A 14,416-nucleotide genomic window follows, 5' to 3' on the forward strand; every position below is an offset into this window, starting at 1 on the left:
ACTAAGTGGCTGCTTTGTGGAACACGTACATTCTGTCCATAAAAATGACTCCAAGCTTCCAGGTGACTTCCACCTCAACACATCATCACATTCCCATGCCCACATTTCTCTCTCAGGCCTGCTGCATTGCTTCAGCCAAACTCAACTCAAGCTGCAGGAACAAAACTTCATCTTCTACTAAGGTACCTTACAGTCTTCAGGACTCAACATTGAGTTTAATAATTTCAGAGCACAAACACCTCTGCATCCATGTCTATTATCCTCCCCACAATTCCAGGTCCTGTCCTGAAACGGGCTGCTTTCAGCACAGCCAACCCATTTTCAACAGCATATAGTCCCTATTATCGCCATCTTTGCTGGCTTAACTTCAATAGTCCCTTTCTTTGCTCAACCCTTTTCTCTCTTTCCAGGTTACTTGTCCACTGATCTGCTCATTCATTTTACCCCCCTCAACTCTCCTTAATTGATATTAATACTACCTTTTCCTAGATATTTCTAATTTTGAAAGAGGGTTACTGGACTGAAAATGTTAACTCTGTTTTCTGTCCACAAATACTGCCAAACCCGCTGAGTTTCTCCAGAGTTTGTTTCGGATATCCAGCATCCACAATTCTTCATTGTAATGTTAATTAATAACTTTGGAAATTATTGATGCAGAAAAGTTTTGCAAGGATGGTACCAGGACTGAGTCATAAAGAGAAGCTGGATAGACTGGGACTTTTTTTTCCACAGGGAGCGTCTTGATGGGCAATAAATAAGCTGAATAGCAAAGTTCCTTTCCCCAGTGTGAGGGCATATTTTTAAGGTGAGAGGAGGGTGGTTCATCTGTGAAATGAAGTGCCAGAGAAAGTGTTGATGCAGGTACAGTTACGTTTAAAAGATGTTCAGACAGGTACATCAGAGTTGGACCAAAGGATCTGTTTCCATGCTGTTCAAAACTATTACACTAAAATGTCTTTGTCAAGAAGAAACTAACTATTGCTTGGTTATATAGAATTTTAATCTTCCTGATAAAATGAGGCCTTGAATCACAGAATCACCTAGTAGAGAAAAGATCCTTGGTTCATCACTGCCAAAGCTACACTAAATCTACACAAGTCCCACTTTCCAGCCTTGACTATTATGACATTTCAAGTTTTCCTCCAAGTACTTTTATAAAACTTATGTGGTTTCCTGCCTTTGCAACTGTCCCAGGCAGTGCATCCCAGAGATCAATACCCTCTGGGTGAAAACATTTTTTTCAGAATATTTAGAGAAACTTGGGGAAGCAATGGCCTAGTGATATTATTCCCTGACTATTAATCTAGAGACCCAGATAATGTTCTGGGAATCTGTATTTGAATTCAATTAAAGCATGGAATTAAAGGATGACTATGAAACCACTGCAGATTGTTGGAAAAACCCATCTGGCTTACTAATATCTTTACAGAAGGAAATTGCCATCTTTACCTGGTCTAGCCAACATTTAATTCCAGACTCGCAGCAAGTTACCCACAGATCCCTTCTAGGCAATTAAGGACGGGCAATAAATGCTGTCTTAGCCAACAACACCCACATTCTACGAAAACAGAATGTTAAAAAACTACATTGTCATTCCACATTTTTTATTTTATTCAAATTTCACCAGCTGCCACATTTCCCTAGTTACTGGACCAGAAACATTAAATCTGCTTTCTCCTCACAGATGAGCTCAGAACTGCTGAGTTTTCCTAGCAATTTCTGTTGTTGTCTCTAGAGTATTGGCCTGGCGTTCTGGATTACTAAATTCAGTGAATCATCACTATGCCACCCTTCATCCAAATAGTATTTACTCCTCCTAAAACAACCAATAGATGGAACATGCTGAACCAGCAATTGCTGTGGTATACATCCATGTATCTGGTGCTGTACTGACAATGAAATTCTTCTACCACATGGTTTAAATGTGTGATATTGGGAGCTACCATGTGAGTTGCGATTGCATGAAACAGTATGAAACAGATTGCTTAACCAATCCATAGTTGCATACAACTGAGCAATGTGTGATATGATTTTTAGTGTGTTTCATGCAGATTGTAAGCAATCAACATGAGCTTGTAAAACTCAAAATGAATCATTTACTGCTAGTTGTGAATCCACAATTAAACTGCATTGCCAAACAATTCTGAGTTCATTAATTGCTGTAACAACAACCATTCCAAGATCACCAATCGAGCTTGGGTCATGGCCCATTTAAGTTTGCTACAAATGATATATATTCATAAGCAGAGACCCCTTCTCTTCAACAACAATGAAATATGCTCAAATCTTGCAGCATTTTTGAAATACCTGTGACTTCGAGAAGTCTAATTTGGCAAGATGGATCAGAAACTGACTTAATATTAGGTAAAAAGGGTAGTGATAGAAGGCTGTTTGAGTGACTGGAGGCCAGTATCCAGTAATGTGCTACAAGAATCAGTGCTGGGATCCTTATTGTTTATTATATACATAAATGATCTAGATGAAAACATGGGGGGGAATGTTCAACAAGTTTGCAGAAGGCAGCAAGATTGATAGGGAGGTTAATAGTGAAGAAGATGGTTGTAGGCTATAGAAAGATCAAGATGGATTGATCAGATGGGCTGAGCAGTGGTAGATGGTAGTTAAACTTGATAAGTGACACTTTGGAAGAAGAAACAAGGTGAGGGAGTATATAAAGAACAGCAGGATACTCAAAGTTTGGGAGAAGATTTGTAGCTCGGGTGCTCGTTGTTGTGGTTCTGTTCGCTGAGCTGGGAATTTGTGTTGCAAACGTTTCATCCCCTTTCTAGGTGACATCCTCAGTGCTTGGGAGCCTCCTGTGAAGCGCTTCTGTGATGTTTCTGGATAAATGCCGGAAGAAAGATCACAGAAGCGCTTCACAGGAGGCTCCCAAGCACTGAGGATGTCATCTAGAAAGGGGACGAAACGTTTGCAACAGAAACTCCCAGCTCGGCGAACAGAACCACAACAACAGCAGGATACTGGATAACTCAGAGGAACCTTGGGGTAATTATTCACAAATCCCAGAAGTCAGGAAAGCACATGAATTGGACAGTTAAGATGGTATCTAAGTCACTTGGTTTCATCAGTTGTGGCAGAGAGCATAAAAGCAAGAAGGTAATATTGGAGTTATACAGATCATTGATTGGGCCACAGCTGGAATATTGTCTGCAGTTCTGGTCAGGTCACTACAGGAGGAATGTGATAGCACTAGAGCAGGTACAAAGGAGCTTCACTAAGATTTGCCTGGGTTGCAGAAATTGGGTTATAAGGAGAGACTAGAAAGGATTGGATTGTTTTCTTTACAGCAGGGAAAACTGAAGGGGGACATGATTGAGGTGTATAAGAGGGGTATGGATAGCATGAACAGGGAGCAGCTGTTCCCCTTGGTTGAAGGGTCATACTATAAGAGTAAGGGGCAGGGAATTCAGAGGGAATCTGAGAAAAAATGTTTTCACTTACAGGGTGGTGGGAATCTGGGTTGCATGGCTTGGGAAGGTAGTGGCAACCGGAAATCTTACAATTTTTAAAAACATTTGGACGAGTACCTGATGTATCATATCATTCTAGGACATGGAACAAGTGCAGAAAATTGCGATTAGCACACCTTTAGTGGCAGCTATTGTTGTTGGAAACTAGTGAGTGGAAGGGCCTTTTCTGCACTGTATGACTCTACAGTTCTCCATTGATTTGCCTCAATCAAACAGAGTCAACTAGCCAACTCATCTCGTTCCTCCTGTGGTATGAGTTGCTGTGATAATTTATAATTTATCATTCTGACATTTGTCTTAATTAGTCCAAGATGACAAGCTTTGGAAACTTATCTCTCTCGCTTCCACTGATCCATTCAGTAAAGCATCAGACTTGGGTTAGCTAGTTAACTATAATCTGAATTGCTGAAGGCAGTTGATACACTTCACAAACTAGACATAAAAATAATTCTTGACTTAATTCTTTTCGAAATGTTAAGGTTGAAGACACATTTGATTCAAATTCCCTGCAAAATTTCGAGTTCATTATGGAACAGAACTATCTAAAGGACTGGAGCATGAGGCTGCATTTGAAGGGCTTTGATGAATCCAATTGTCTTCTCTCATCTAATAAGAGTTTCAAGGAATGAAGAACAAAGAAGAATATGTTTTAAATAAAGTCTGTACCATTCCGGTCCCTTGACAGTATCCAATCTCTGGGTATAGCCATGCCAGCCCACGTAGGATTCTTCGTAATCTTGGAATGCCAACACTGTTTATGTTGGAGAAGCAAGTGTTACTTGGCATTGTACGCAGTAGGTCTTTCTCAATCTGAAACAGAACAGAAATTGGCAATTTGACTCCCAAATACTAACCTGTTCTAGGCAGTCAACCATCAATGCTGCCACAAAAATCGTTCCCACACAAAATTGGTAGATTCCATTTGCAGTACTTTGTTTGCTTTTTTAATGTTTTTTTAAAAAACTTGCATCACTACTTTTGGTAATGTTTGTATCAGTACCTCCTGGTCTTTCTGCTCCCCTACCAATTTAAACACTTACTGTCGAAAAGAGCACGTGGCAGCTTTATTGTCCTTTCCAGAACTCTTCGGTCTCGAAATGCCCACTATTCACTGCACCACTGCTAGGCTTTTCATCAGTTGGAACTCTCATCCCAACCTTCTTTCATTAGCTTTCTGTCTCTCCTGCTGCAAGACCCTCCTTAAAATCCACCTTCATGACAAAGCTCTTGGTCATCTCTCCTACCATCTCCATCTACACTTTGGTATACATTTTTATTGCACTACGCCTCCTCCTCAATGTTATAGATATTATATAAATGTAAGACATTTTGTAATGGCCTCATTCACCTCACCTGTTTGGCTGCAACAGTCCCATCATTGGAGCTGTTTTTGGCAATGTCACGGTATGAGGTTTCCGTATTCCGCTTTTTCTGCAGAGCGCCTGACAATCGCATCCAGATCTAGTGAAAAGAATGCCAGCAAAATAAGAGAAAAGAATTAGCACAGAGCAAGAGGCCTTAAAGGCTTTAAATAGGTTGGACTTGTAGTGGGACCTACAAGAAACTAAACAAGCCTAAAACTTACAGAAGCTGAAAATATGTTGCTGGTTAAAGCACAGCAGGTTAGGCAGCATCCAAGGAACAGGAAATTCGACGTTTCGGGCAAGAGCCCTTCATCAGGAAAACTTACAGAAACAGAAAAGGAGCACATCAGGCAGCCTAGGGTAGGATATAAATGGCCAGGAAATTCACTGTTGTTCAACAGGAGCTTAAGGATGGTTTCAAGAAATAAGGAACTACTGTGAAAAAGGAGTGGAAACTGGCAGGACAATCATGCGTATAATGCTTGTCATTAAACTGGAGGGAGGGCTGGAGGCAATAGTACATTGCCAACAACCAGGTGCAGTGTAGATTACTGAGACTGGTTCCAGAAAATTCAGGGCAGGATGTATTGTTTAGCAAAGATACAGTAGGAAAGGGCAAAGTAGGATAACTTGGAAATTTTGAAGTTGAATGTAATAGCCATCTATAAGGCAGAAGCAGGATCCATTCGGAGAATGATAATAAAGAATCAATCACTTTGAAAGAGGCTTCCTAATGGCCACCTAACAATGAAAATTAAGAAGAGGGATGAAAAATTGGGAAAATATGGAAGCTGTCCAAGGAAGCATTCACTACAGGATCTAGTAATGGGAAATAAACAGCAGCAAATAGAATGGCATCTCAGAATAGTACGAAGCAGAGGATGACGATTCAGCCCCTGATACGTACTGCCATTTCAAGCAGCAGTTGGTAAACAGCTTTGAACTCCCCGAGTGTCTTTTTTAAATTTGAAAAAAAGATGGATGAGTGGCTCACACAGACTGTAGCTGAGGGGATCAAAGCACAAAATGTCAAGGCAAGACAGAAATACTGTGAGCACCCAGGGAGACATCAAGTGAGTGATCACTGGTTTAATGAGAACTAAAAGTGAACTAGCAGCCTGGAAATGTAATCTGTTCCAGCCTGCCCTTGTACACGAAATGCCCTTAGAGTAGCATTCTAATGATAGTTGCAGGTGCACTGCAAACTATAGAACTGAAGTTACAGAGGCTTCGACTAAGCGGACAGATGTTCCATGAAGGTGGAGAGGGGCTGGCACATGTAAGATAACAACACCTACGAACTATGTGCATGGTCAGAGCCCTGGAGCATTCCCCGAAATATTGGTGCTTGATGTCCAAGACTGCAGAGCAGAGGAACTCAGGCTTTCTTGTCAAGAATTCTCAGCATCTAGTTTCTATCCACCTTATGGTATGATAGATGAGGCAAGCTTTGCAGTTAATGAGGGTGACAACATCTCTCACTAATCCCTGGCAAGAATCTCATCTTGATGAGTGGAACTCTGATGTTTCTGACATTGAGAGGTGTCTTGAATCCCTTGTGATTCTGCCAGATTTTGTGCCTTGGCCCAGGTTATTCAGATTCTGCCCTAAAATATTTTGTAGAGAATTCAAAAGAAACTTCTTTACCCAGAAACTAATAAGAATGTGGTACTCACTACCAATGCTGCCTCTAAGCTCCAATGTTCCGTACATTGCGATCGTCATCGACATGCCAATTTTGACACTGACTTCTGATTCCAGAAACCACTGCAGTGCACAGGCCACAAAGCCAATAATAAAATTAGAAGGAGTGCTGCTCATTACTACAGGAAGTAGCTGAGGTGAACAATATACGTGGATTTAAGGGGAATCTGGATAATTATTGGAGAGAGAAGTGAATCAAGAGATAGAAAGATGTGCCAATGTGGACCACAAATGGATTGCTTTTACTGGACAGTCTATTTATGTGCTGCATTTTCTCTGTAGTTGTGTTAACAATGAATGCCAGAGAGGAAACTAAATGAAGAAAGGGAAGGAGATCCTCAAAGTCTCAGAAGATAGACAATTTGCTGTGGGACTGACATAAAGTCCCACATTTGCTATGTTGAACTAGCTGATCTCAGTGTGACAATTACTGTATTTTCTGGAACAAGAATGCTGAGAACTATCAGTTTTCCCAGGTTTCCACTGCAGATCCCTATTTCCCAACAGTGCTACAAACTGTACATGTGGATTTTGGGTGAAAACACAATGGGCCAAAGGGCCTTTTCTGTGCTGTATGACTCTATGGTAAAAATAAGGACAGCAGATGCTGGAAACCAGATTCTAAATTAGAGTGGTGCTGGAAAAGCACAGCACTTCAGGCAGCATCCGAGGAGCAGGTCACAGCAGTTCAGGTAGCTGTAGGACTATGACTTACGACCTAGACCTGATGCTATTCAAGATCAATAAACACGTGGACAGACTTTGATGGTTCACATAGGAGCACGCTGGTACTACATAGAACATTGAACAGCACAGCACAGGAACGAGCCCATCGGCCCACAATGTTATACTGAACATGACGCCAAATAAAACAAACCCTTCTGCCTGCCCTTGGTTCATAACCCTCCATTCCTTGCATATTCATGTGCTTATCTAACAGTCCCTTAAATGCCTTTATTCCATCTGCCTCACCGAGCACCCTGGCAGTGTGTTCTAAACTCCTACCACTCTCTGTGTAAACAATTTGCTCCTCAGGTCTCCTTCGAACTTTCCCCCTCTCACCTTAAATGCATGCCCCCCCCGAGGATTAGATATTTCAATTCTGGGGAAAAGATTCTGACTGTTAACATTATCTATGCATTTCATAATTTTATAGCCTTCAATCAAGTCTCCCCTCAGCCTCCGCTGCACAAGAGAAAACAACCTCAGTTCTTCTAGCCTTGCCTGACAGCTCATACCCTCTAATCCGGGCAGCATCCTGGTCAACCTCTTCTGTACCCTCTCCAAAGCCTCCACATCCTTTAGTGCTAACTGTATGTCACTGATAATCCAGTCTAAACAGCGTTGAATATGGCATCAAGAGGCTGGGTCAATGCAGTTAACAAAACTGTTAAAGGAATTAAACAAATCTAACAAAGTCTGGATAAATATGACAATGATAATCTTGAAGGTTCCTGAATTATTCTAACAGTTGTTCAAATATACATTAATGAGTCCAGTGAAGGTTCACCAGGGCAGGACGGGACTCCATCACAGGTTCTTTAACGTTTCCAGAAGTAGTAACAAGACAGAGTATGGAAAGGGTCATGCTCAACACAGGACTAAAGTAAATGAGCTTGTAGCACAAATTGGAATTGGAAATACAATGCTGTGGGTATTACAGAAATGTGGCTGCAAGGGGATTAAGGTGAGAAATTAACATCCAATTATGTACATCCTATCAAAAGGACAGGGAGGTGGGCAGAGGGGGAAGAGTTGCATTGTTAATAAGAAATGAAAATAAATCGAAAGCAAAAAGTGATATAGAATTGGAAGGCACAGAATCTGTGTGGGTAGAGTTGACGAACAACAAAGACAAAAAACTCCTGATGAGAGTTGTGTACAGGCCTCATAGCAGTCGTCAGGGTATGGGGAAGAAAGCTAACTAGCAGGTCGAAAGGCATGTAAAAAAGGCACTCTTATAATGATCAAGTGGGACTTAGCAGCTCTTAAGAAGAGGAATTCATGGAGTATCATGAGGTCTTTTTTCTGGAGCAATTTAGAACATAGAACATAGAAGGATACAGCGCAGTACAGGCCCTTCGGCCCTCGATGTTGCGCCGACCGAATCCTACCTAACCTATACTAGCCCAATAACTTCCAAATGCCTATCCAATGCCCGCTTAAAATGACCATAAAGAAGGAGAGTTCACCACTGATACGGGCAGGGCATTCCATGAACTCACAACCCGCTGTGTGAAGAATCTACCCCTAACATCTGTCCTATACCTACCACCCCTTAATTTAAAGCTATGTCCCCTAGTAACACCTGACTCCATTAGCGGTAAAAGGTTCTTAGTATCTACCCTATCTAACCCCTAATCATCTTATACACTTCTATAAGATCTCCCCTAAACCTTCTCTTCTCCAATGAGAACAGCCCCAAGTGCCTCAGCCTTTCCTCATAAGATTTTCCTACCATTCCAGGCAACATCCTGGTAAACCTCCTCTGCACTCGTTCTAAAGCTTCCACATCCTTCCTATAGTATGGCGGCCAAAACTGCACACAATACTCCAGATGAGGCCTCACCAGAGTCTTATACAACTGCAACATGACCTCAGGACTCCGGAACTCAATTCCTCTGCCAATAAAGCCCAGTACACCATATGCCTTCCTCACAGCACTATTTACCTGGGTGGCAACTTTCAGAGATCTGTGTACATAGACACCAAAATCCCTCTGCTCATCCACACTACCAAGTAGCCTACCATTAGCCCAGTAATCCATCATCTTGTTATTCCTACCAAAGTGAACGACTTCGCACTTAGCTACATTGAATTCCATTTGCCACATTTCCGCCCAGCTCTGCAACTTATCTATATCCCGCTGTAACCTACCACTTCCTTCCTCACTATCCACAACTCCACCGACTTTTGTGTCATCCGCAAACTTGCTTACCCAGCTTTCAAGTCCTTCCTCTAGATCATTTATAAATATAACAAAAAGCAATGGTCCCAAAACAGATCCTTGTGGTACACCGCTAGTAACTGCGCTCCAAGATGAACATAATCCATCAACTACTACCCTCTGTCTCCTTCCAGCCAGCCAATTCCTAATCCAAACCTCTAATGTATCCTCAATGCCATACCTCCGAAGTTTTAGCATTAGCCTACCAGGGGGAACCTTATCGAACGCCTTACTAAAATCCATATACACAACATCTACTGCTTTACCCTCGTCCACTTCCTTAGTCACCTTCTCAAAGAACTCAATAAGGTTTGTGAGGCACGACCTGCCCTTCACAAAACCATGCTGGCTATCCCTGATCACGTTATTCCTACCCAGATGTTCATAAATCTTATCCCTTACCATTCTCTCTAAGACTTTGCCCACCACTGAAGTCAGACTCACTGGCCTATAGTTACTAGGGCTATCCCTACTCCCTTTCTTGAACAATGGGACCACATTCGCTATCCTCCAGTCCTCTGGTACTATTCCCGTAGACAATGACGACATAAAAATCCAGGCCAATGGCTCTGCTATCTCCTCCCTAGCTTCCCATAGGATCCTGGGGTAAATGCCATCAGGCCCAGGAGACTTATCTATATTCATCCTTTCCAATATTCCCAAAACCTCCTCCCTGCATATTTCCAGGGCATCCATTCTAATTATTTGTGATTCCATATTCACATCAGCAACAGTGTCCTGTTCCTGAGTGAATACTGATGAAAAGTACTGATTTAATGTCTCTCCAATCTCCTCCGCCTCCACACACAACTTCCCACTACTATCCTTGACTGGACCGATACCTACCCTAGTCATCCTTTTATTCTTGACATACCTATAGAAAGCCTTTGGGTTTTCCCTAATCCTACCAGCTAAAGACTTTTCATGTCCCCTTCTCGCTTCTCTTAGCTCCCTCTTTAGCTCCTTCCTGGCTACCTTATAACTCTCAATCGCCCCAACTGAACCTTCATGCCTCATCTTTACATATGCCGCCTTCTTCCCTTTCACAAGGGACTCCAATTCCTTACTAAACCACGGCTGCCTCACAAGGCCCTTTACACCATGCCTGACTGGTACATACCTATCGAGGACACGCAGTAGCTGCTCCTTGAACAATCCCCACATCTCATTAGTGTTCTTCTCTTGAAGCCTGTTTTTCCAATCCACACATCCCAAGTCATGCCTCACTGCATCATAATTTCCCTGCCCCCAGCTATAGCTCTTGCCCTGCGGCGCACGATTATCCCTCTCCATCACTAAAGTAAAAGTCACCGAGTTGTGGTCACTGTCCCCGAAGTGCTCACCTACCTCCAAGTCTAACACCTGGCCTGGTTCATTACCTAGAACCAAATCCAATATAGCCTCCCCTCTTGTTGGCCTGTCGACATATTGTGTCAGGAAACCCTCCTGCACACATTGTACAAACACCGACCCATCTAATGAACTCGAGCTATAGCTCTCCCAGTCAATATCTGGGAAGTTAAAGTCCCCCATAACAACCACCCTGCTACCTTCACTCTTTTCCTGAATCATCCTCGCAATATTATCCTCTACTTCTCTAGGACTATTAGGAGGCCTGTAGAAAACACCTAACAGGGTGACCTCACCTTTCCTATTTCTAACCTCAGCCCAAACTACCTCAGATGGCAAGTCCTCTTCCATCGTCCATTCCACTGCTGTGATACTGTCTTTGACAGTTTGTGGTAGATCCCAGCAGGGAACAGGCAATTTTGGATTTGGTGATTTGCAATGAGTCAGACTTGATTAAGGAGCTTAAGGTGAAGGAAAGGCTATGAGGCAATGATAGAATTAGGTTGTAAGTTTGATATCATTGCTATCAACCACCTTGACAGATGAAGGCACATAAACAGAGAAAGTGGGACAGAATACCAGCGTTTCACTGGAGGCTCACTGATGTTACCTGGCATGGTGACAAAATGTCTGAAAACAAACCTTCCAGCTCAGCGAGCAAACTTACAACCTGAACCTCATCCTGAGCTACAAATCTTCTCAAAAATGATAAAATTAACCCAGCAGTTTGAAGGGGATTAGATGTAATGGCATTACAACTGAATAAAGATAACTACAAAAACAGGAGGGTGCAGGCGGCCACAGTTGATTGGAAGGAGATCTTAGCTAGAAAAACATTGGAGCAGCAATGGCAGAAATTTCTGGGGAAGCACAGCCAATCTTCACCCCAAGAAAAAGGCTACACACTAAGGGGATGATGAGGCAACCAAGGCTGACAAGGGAAATCAGGGACCATACAAAGGCAAAAGCATACAATGTAGTGAAGATTAGTGGGAAGCCAAAGGATTGGGAAGCCTTTAAAAACCAGTGGAGGATAACAAAACAAAAAGCCATGGAGGGGAGAAGATGAAACACGAGCATAAAATAACCTAGTAATAAAAAAGATGATTGCTCAAGTTTTATAGATAAATAAAGAGTAGGAGTGGACATTGGATCACTGGAAAATGAGGCTGGAGAAATAGTAATAGGGAACAAAGAAATGGCAGAGTAACTGAAGAGGTACTTTGCATCAGTTCTTACAGTGGAAGACAACAGCAGCATACCAGAGAGTCCATCAATAGTGGCCATCAATAAGGTGGTGCTGGGGAAGCTGAAAGGTTTGAAAATGGATAAATCACTTGGACCAAATGGAGTACACCCCAGAGTTCTGAAGGAGACAGCTAAGGAGATGGTAGAGCATTGGTAGTGATCTTTTAGGAATCACTGGAATCAAGGAAGGTCCCAGAGGACTGGAAAATGACTAATGGAACACACTGTTCAAGAAGAACGGGAAGCAGAAGATGGGAAACTATAGGCCAATAGCATCTACTATTAAGGATGAGGTTGTGGAGTACATACAATTACATAGTAAAATGGAGCAGAGTCAGTGTGGCTTTGTCAAGTGGAGGACACGTCTGACAAATCTGTTAGAATTCTTTGAGGAGGTAACAAACAAGTTAGACCAAGGAGAGCTTAAGATCTATTTTTATATTAATGTTTGTGCTTGAAAGTTCTGTTTATTTTTGTAAATCTGTCAAAATATTAAATTTCTAATAAAAATATCTTTAAAAAAAAGACCAAGGAGAGCCAACGAACATGATCTATTTATGCTTCCAGTAGGCCTTTTACAAAGTGCTTGGGGACCTACCTGCCATTAATCCCATCAGTTTAGTTCATACCTTCTCTCTAATTATAGTAATTTCACCAAGTTCCTCTTCCCAAGTTTTTGCAAAGAAATTCTTCATTGTGAAAACCGAGACAAAATATTGGTTTTGTGCATCTGCCATTTCAGATTTTCCCATTATACCACACCGTTTTCATCCTCTAAAGAGCCAACATTTACTTGCACTATTCTCTTCCTTTTTATAAACTTATATAAGCTTTTGATATCTACTTATGCTTTCTGCAAGCTTTCGTTCATATTTCATCTTAGTAGTTTTGCTTTCAGTAACTCTTTGCTGATGTTTCCTATGATTCTGCCCCACTAGCTACCTCACAACAGAGCAGCGCTCCAAAAGCTTGTAGTTTCAAATTAACCTGTTTGACTATAGCCTGGTATTGTGTGACTTTTAACCAATGTTTCAAGATCTCCCAATCCACCAGAATACCACTGATGTTTTCAGTATGATATGCCCTTTGTTTTGCCTTTCTGTTATCGTTGGCTTTCTTGTTAATCCATGGAAGATTTTCACCTTTTTACAATTCCTCTTCCTCTCAGGAATGTACTTAGAGATGGAGTTATTTTCTCCCTAAACATTTGTTACTATTCTTCAACCGCCCTGCCCTGTGATATTTTTGCTCAGTCCACTTGGGCCATCTCTGTCCTCGGCCTTTACAATTAACTAACGGTAAAACTCTCGTATGCGACTCTGTCTTCACTCGTTTATCTAAATTTGAAACTCTAGACTGTTGGGACTCCACAGGGAAGTTATTTGGGTGGAACTAAGAAATAAGAAAGGGGTGATCACCTTATTGGGATTGTGTTATAGACCTCCTAATAGAGGGAAATTGAGAAACAAACTTGAAAGGAGACCTCAGCTATCTGTAACAAAGATAGGGGTGGTTATGTAGGGGATTTTAACTTTCCTAAAAATTGACTGGACTGCCATAGTGCTAAGGGTTTAGATGGAGAGGAATTTGTTAAGTGTACACAAGAAAATTTTCTGATTCAGTATGTGAATGTACCTACTAGAGATGGTGCAAAACTTGACCTACTCTTGGGAAATAAGGCAGGGCATGTGACTGAGTTGTCAGTGGGGGAGCACTTTGGGGCCAGTGACCATAATTCTATTAGATTTAAAATAATAATAATGGAAAAGGATAGACCAGATCTAAAAGTTGAAGTTCTAAATTGGAGAAAGGCCAATTTTGACGGGATCAGGCAAGAACTTTCAAAAGCTGATTGGGGGCAGATGTTTGCAGGTAAAGGGACAGCTGGAAAATGGGAAGCCTTCAGAAATGAGATAACGAGAATCCAGAGAAAGTATATTCCTGTCAGGGTGAAAGGGAAGGCTGGTAACTATAGGGAATGCTGGATGACTAAAGAAATTGAGGGTTTGGTTAAGAAAAAGAAGGAAGCATATGTAAAGTATAGACAGGATAGATCAAGTGAACCCTTTGTGAATCAGTAGAAGAGTATAAAAGAAGTAGGAGTATACTTAAGAGGGAAATCAGGAGAGCAAAAAGGGGACATGAGATAGCTTTGGCAAATAGAATTAAGGAGAATCCAAAGAGTGTTTACAAATACATTAAGGACAAAAGGGTAACTAGGGAGAGAACAGGGCCCGTCAAAGATCACCAAGGTAGCCTTTGTGTGAAGCCGCAGAAAATGGGGGAAGACACTGATGCAAAATATTCATTTA

General features: G+C 41.7%; 1 protein-coding gene across 2 annotated transcripts in view; it reads right to left on the reverse strand.

Moving 5' to 3' along the window:
* sgsm3 (small G protein signaling modulator 3) overlaps positions 1-14,416 on the reverse strand; it is a 184,173-nt gene that overhangs the window by 95,091 nt on the left and 74,666 nt on the right. For both annotated transcript variants that reach the window (XM_060849368.1, XM_060849367.1), the window contains 2 exons: positions 4,845-4,952; positions 4,158-4,301 (listed from right to left, as the gene is read on the reverse strand). In XM_060849368.1, the coding sequence (XP_060705351.1) occupies positions 4,158-4,301; positions 4,845-4,952 (252 nt within the window). The remainder of the gene's footprint in view (positions 1-4,157; positions 4,302-4,844; positions 4,953-14,416) is intronic.

The sequence above is a fragment of the Hemiscyllium ocellatum genome, chromosome 33 (genome assembly GCF_020745735.1).
Source record: "Hemiscyllium ocellatum isolate sHemOce1 chromosome 33, sHemOce1.pat.X.cur, whole genome shotgun sequence".
NCBI classification, from domain to species: domain Eukaryota; kingdom Metazoa; phylum Chordata; class Chondrichthyes; order Orectolobiformes; family Hemiscylliidae; genus Hemiscyllium; species Hemiscyllium ocellatum.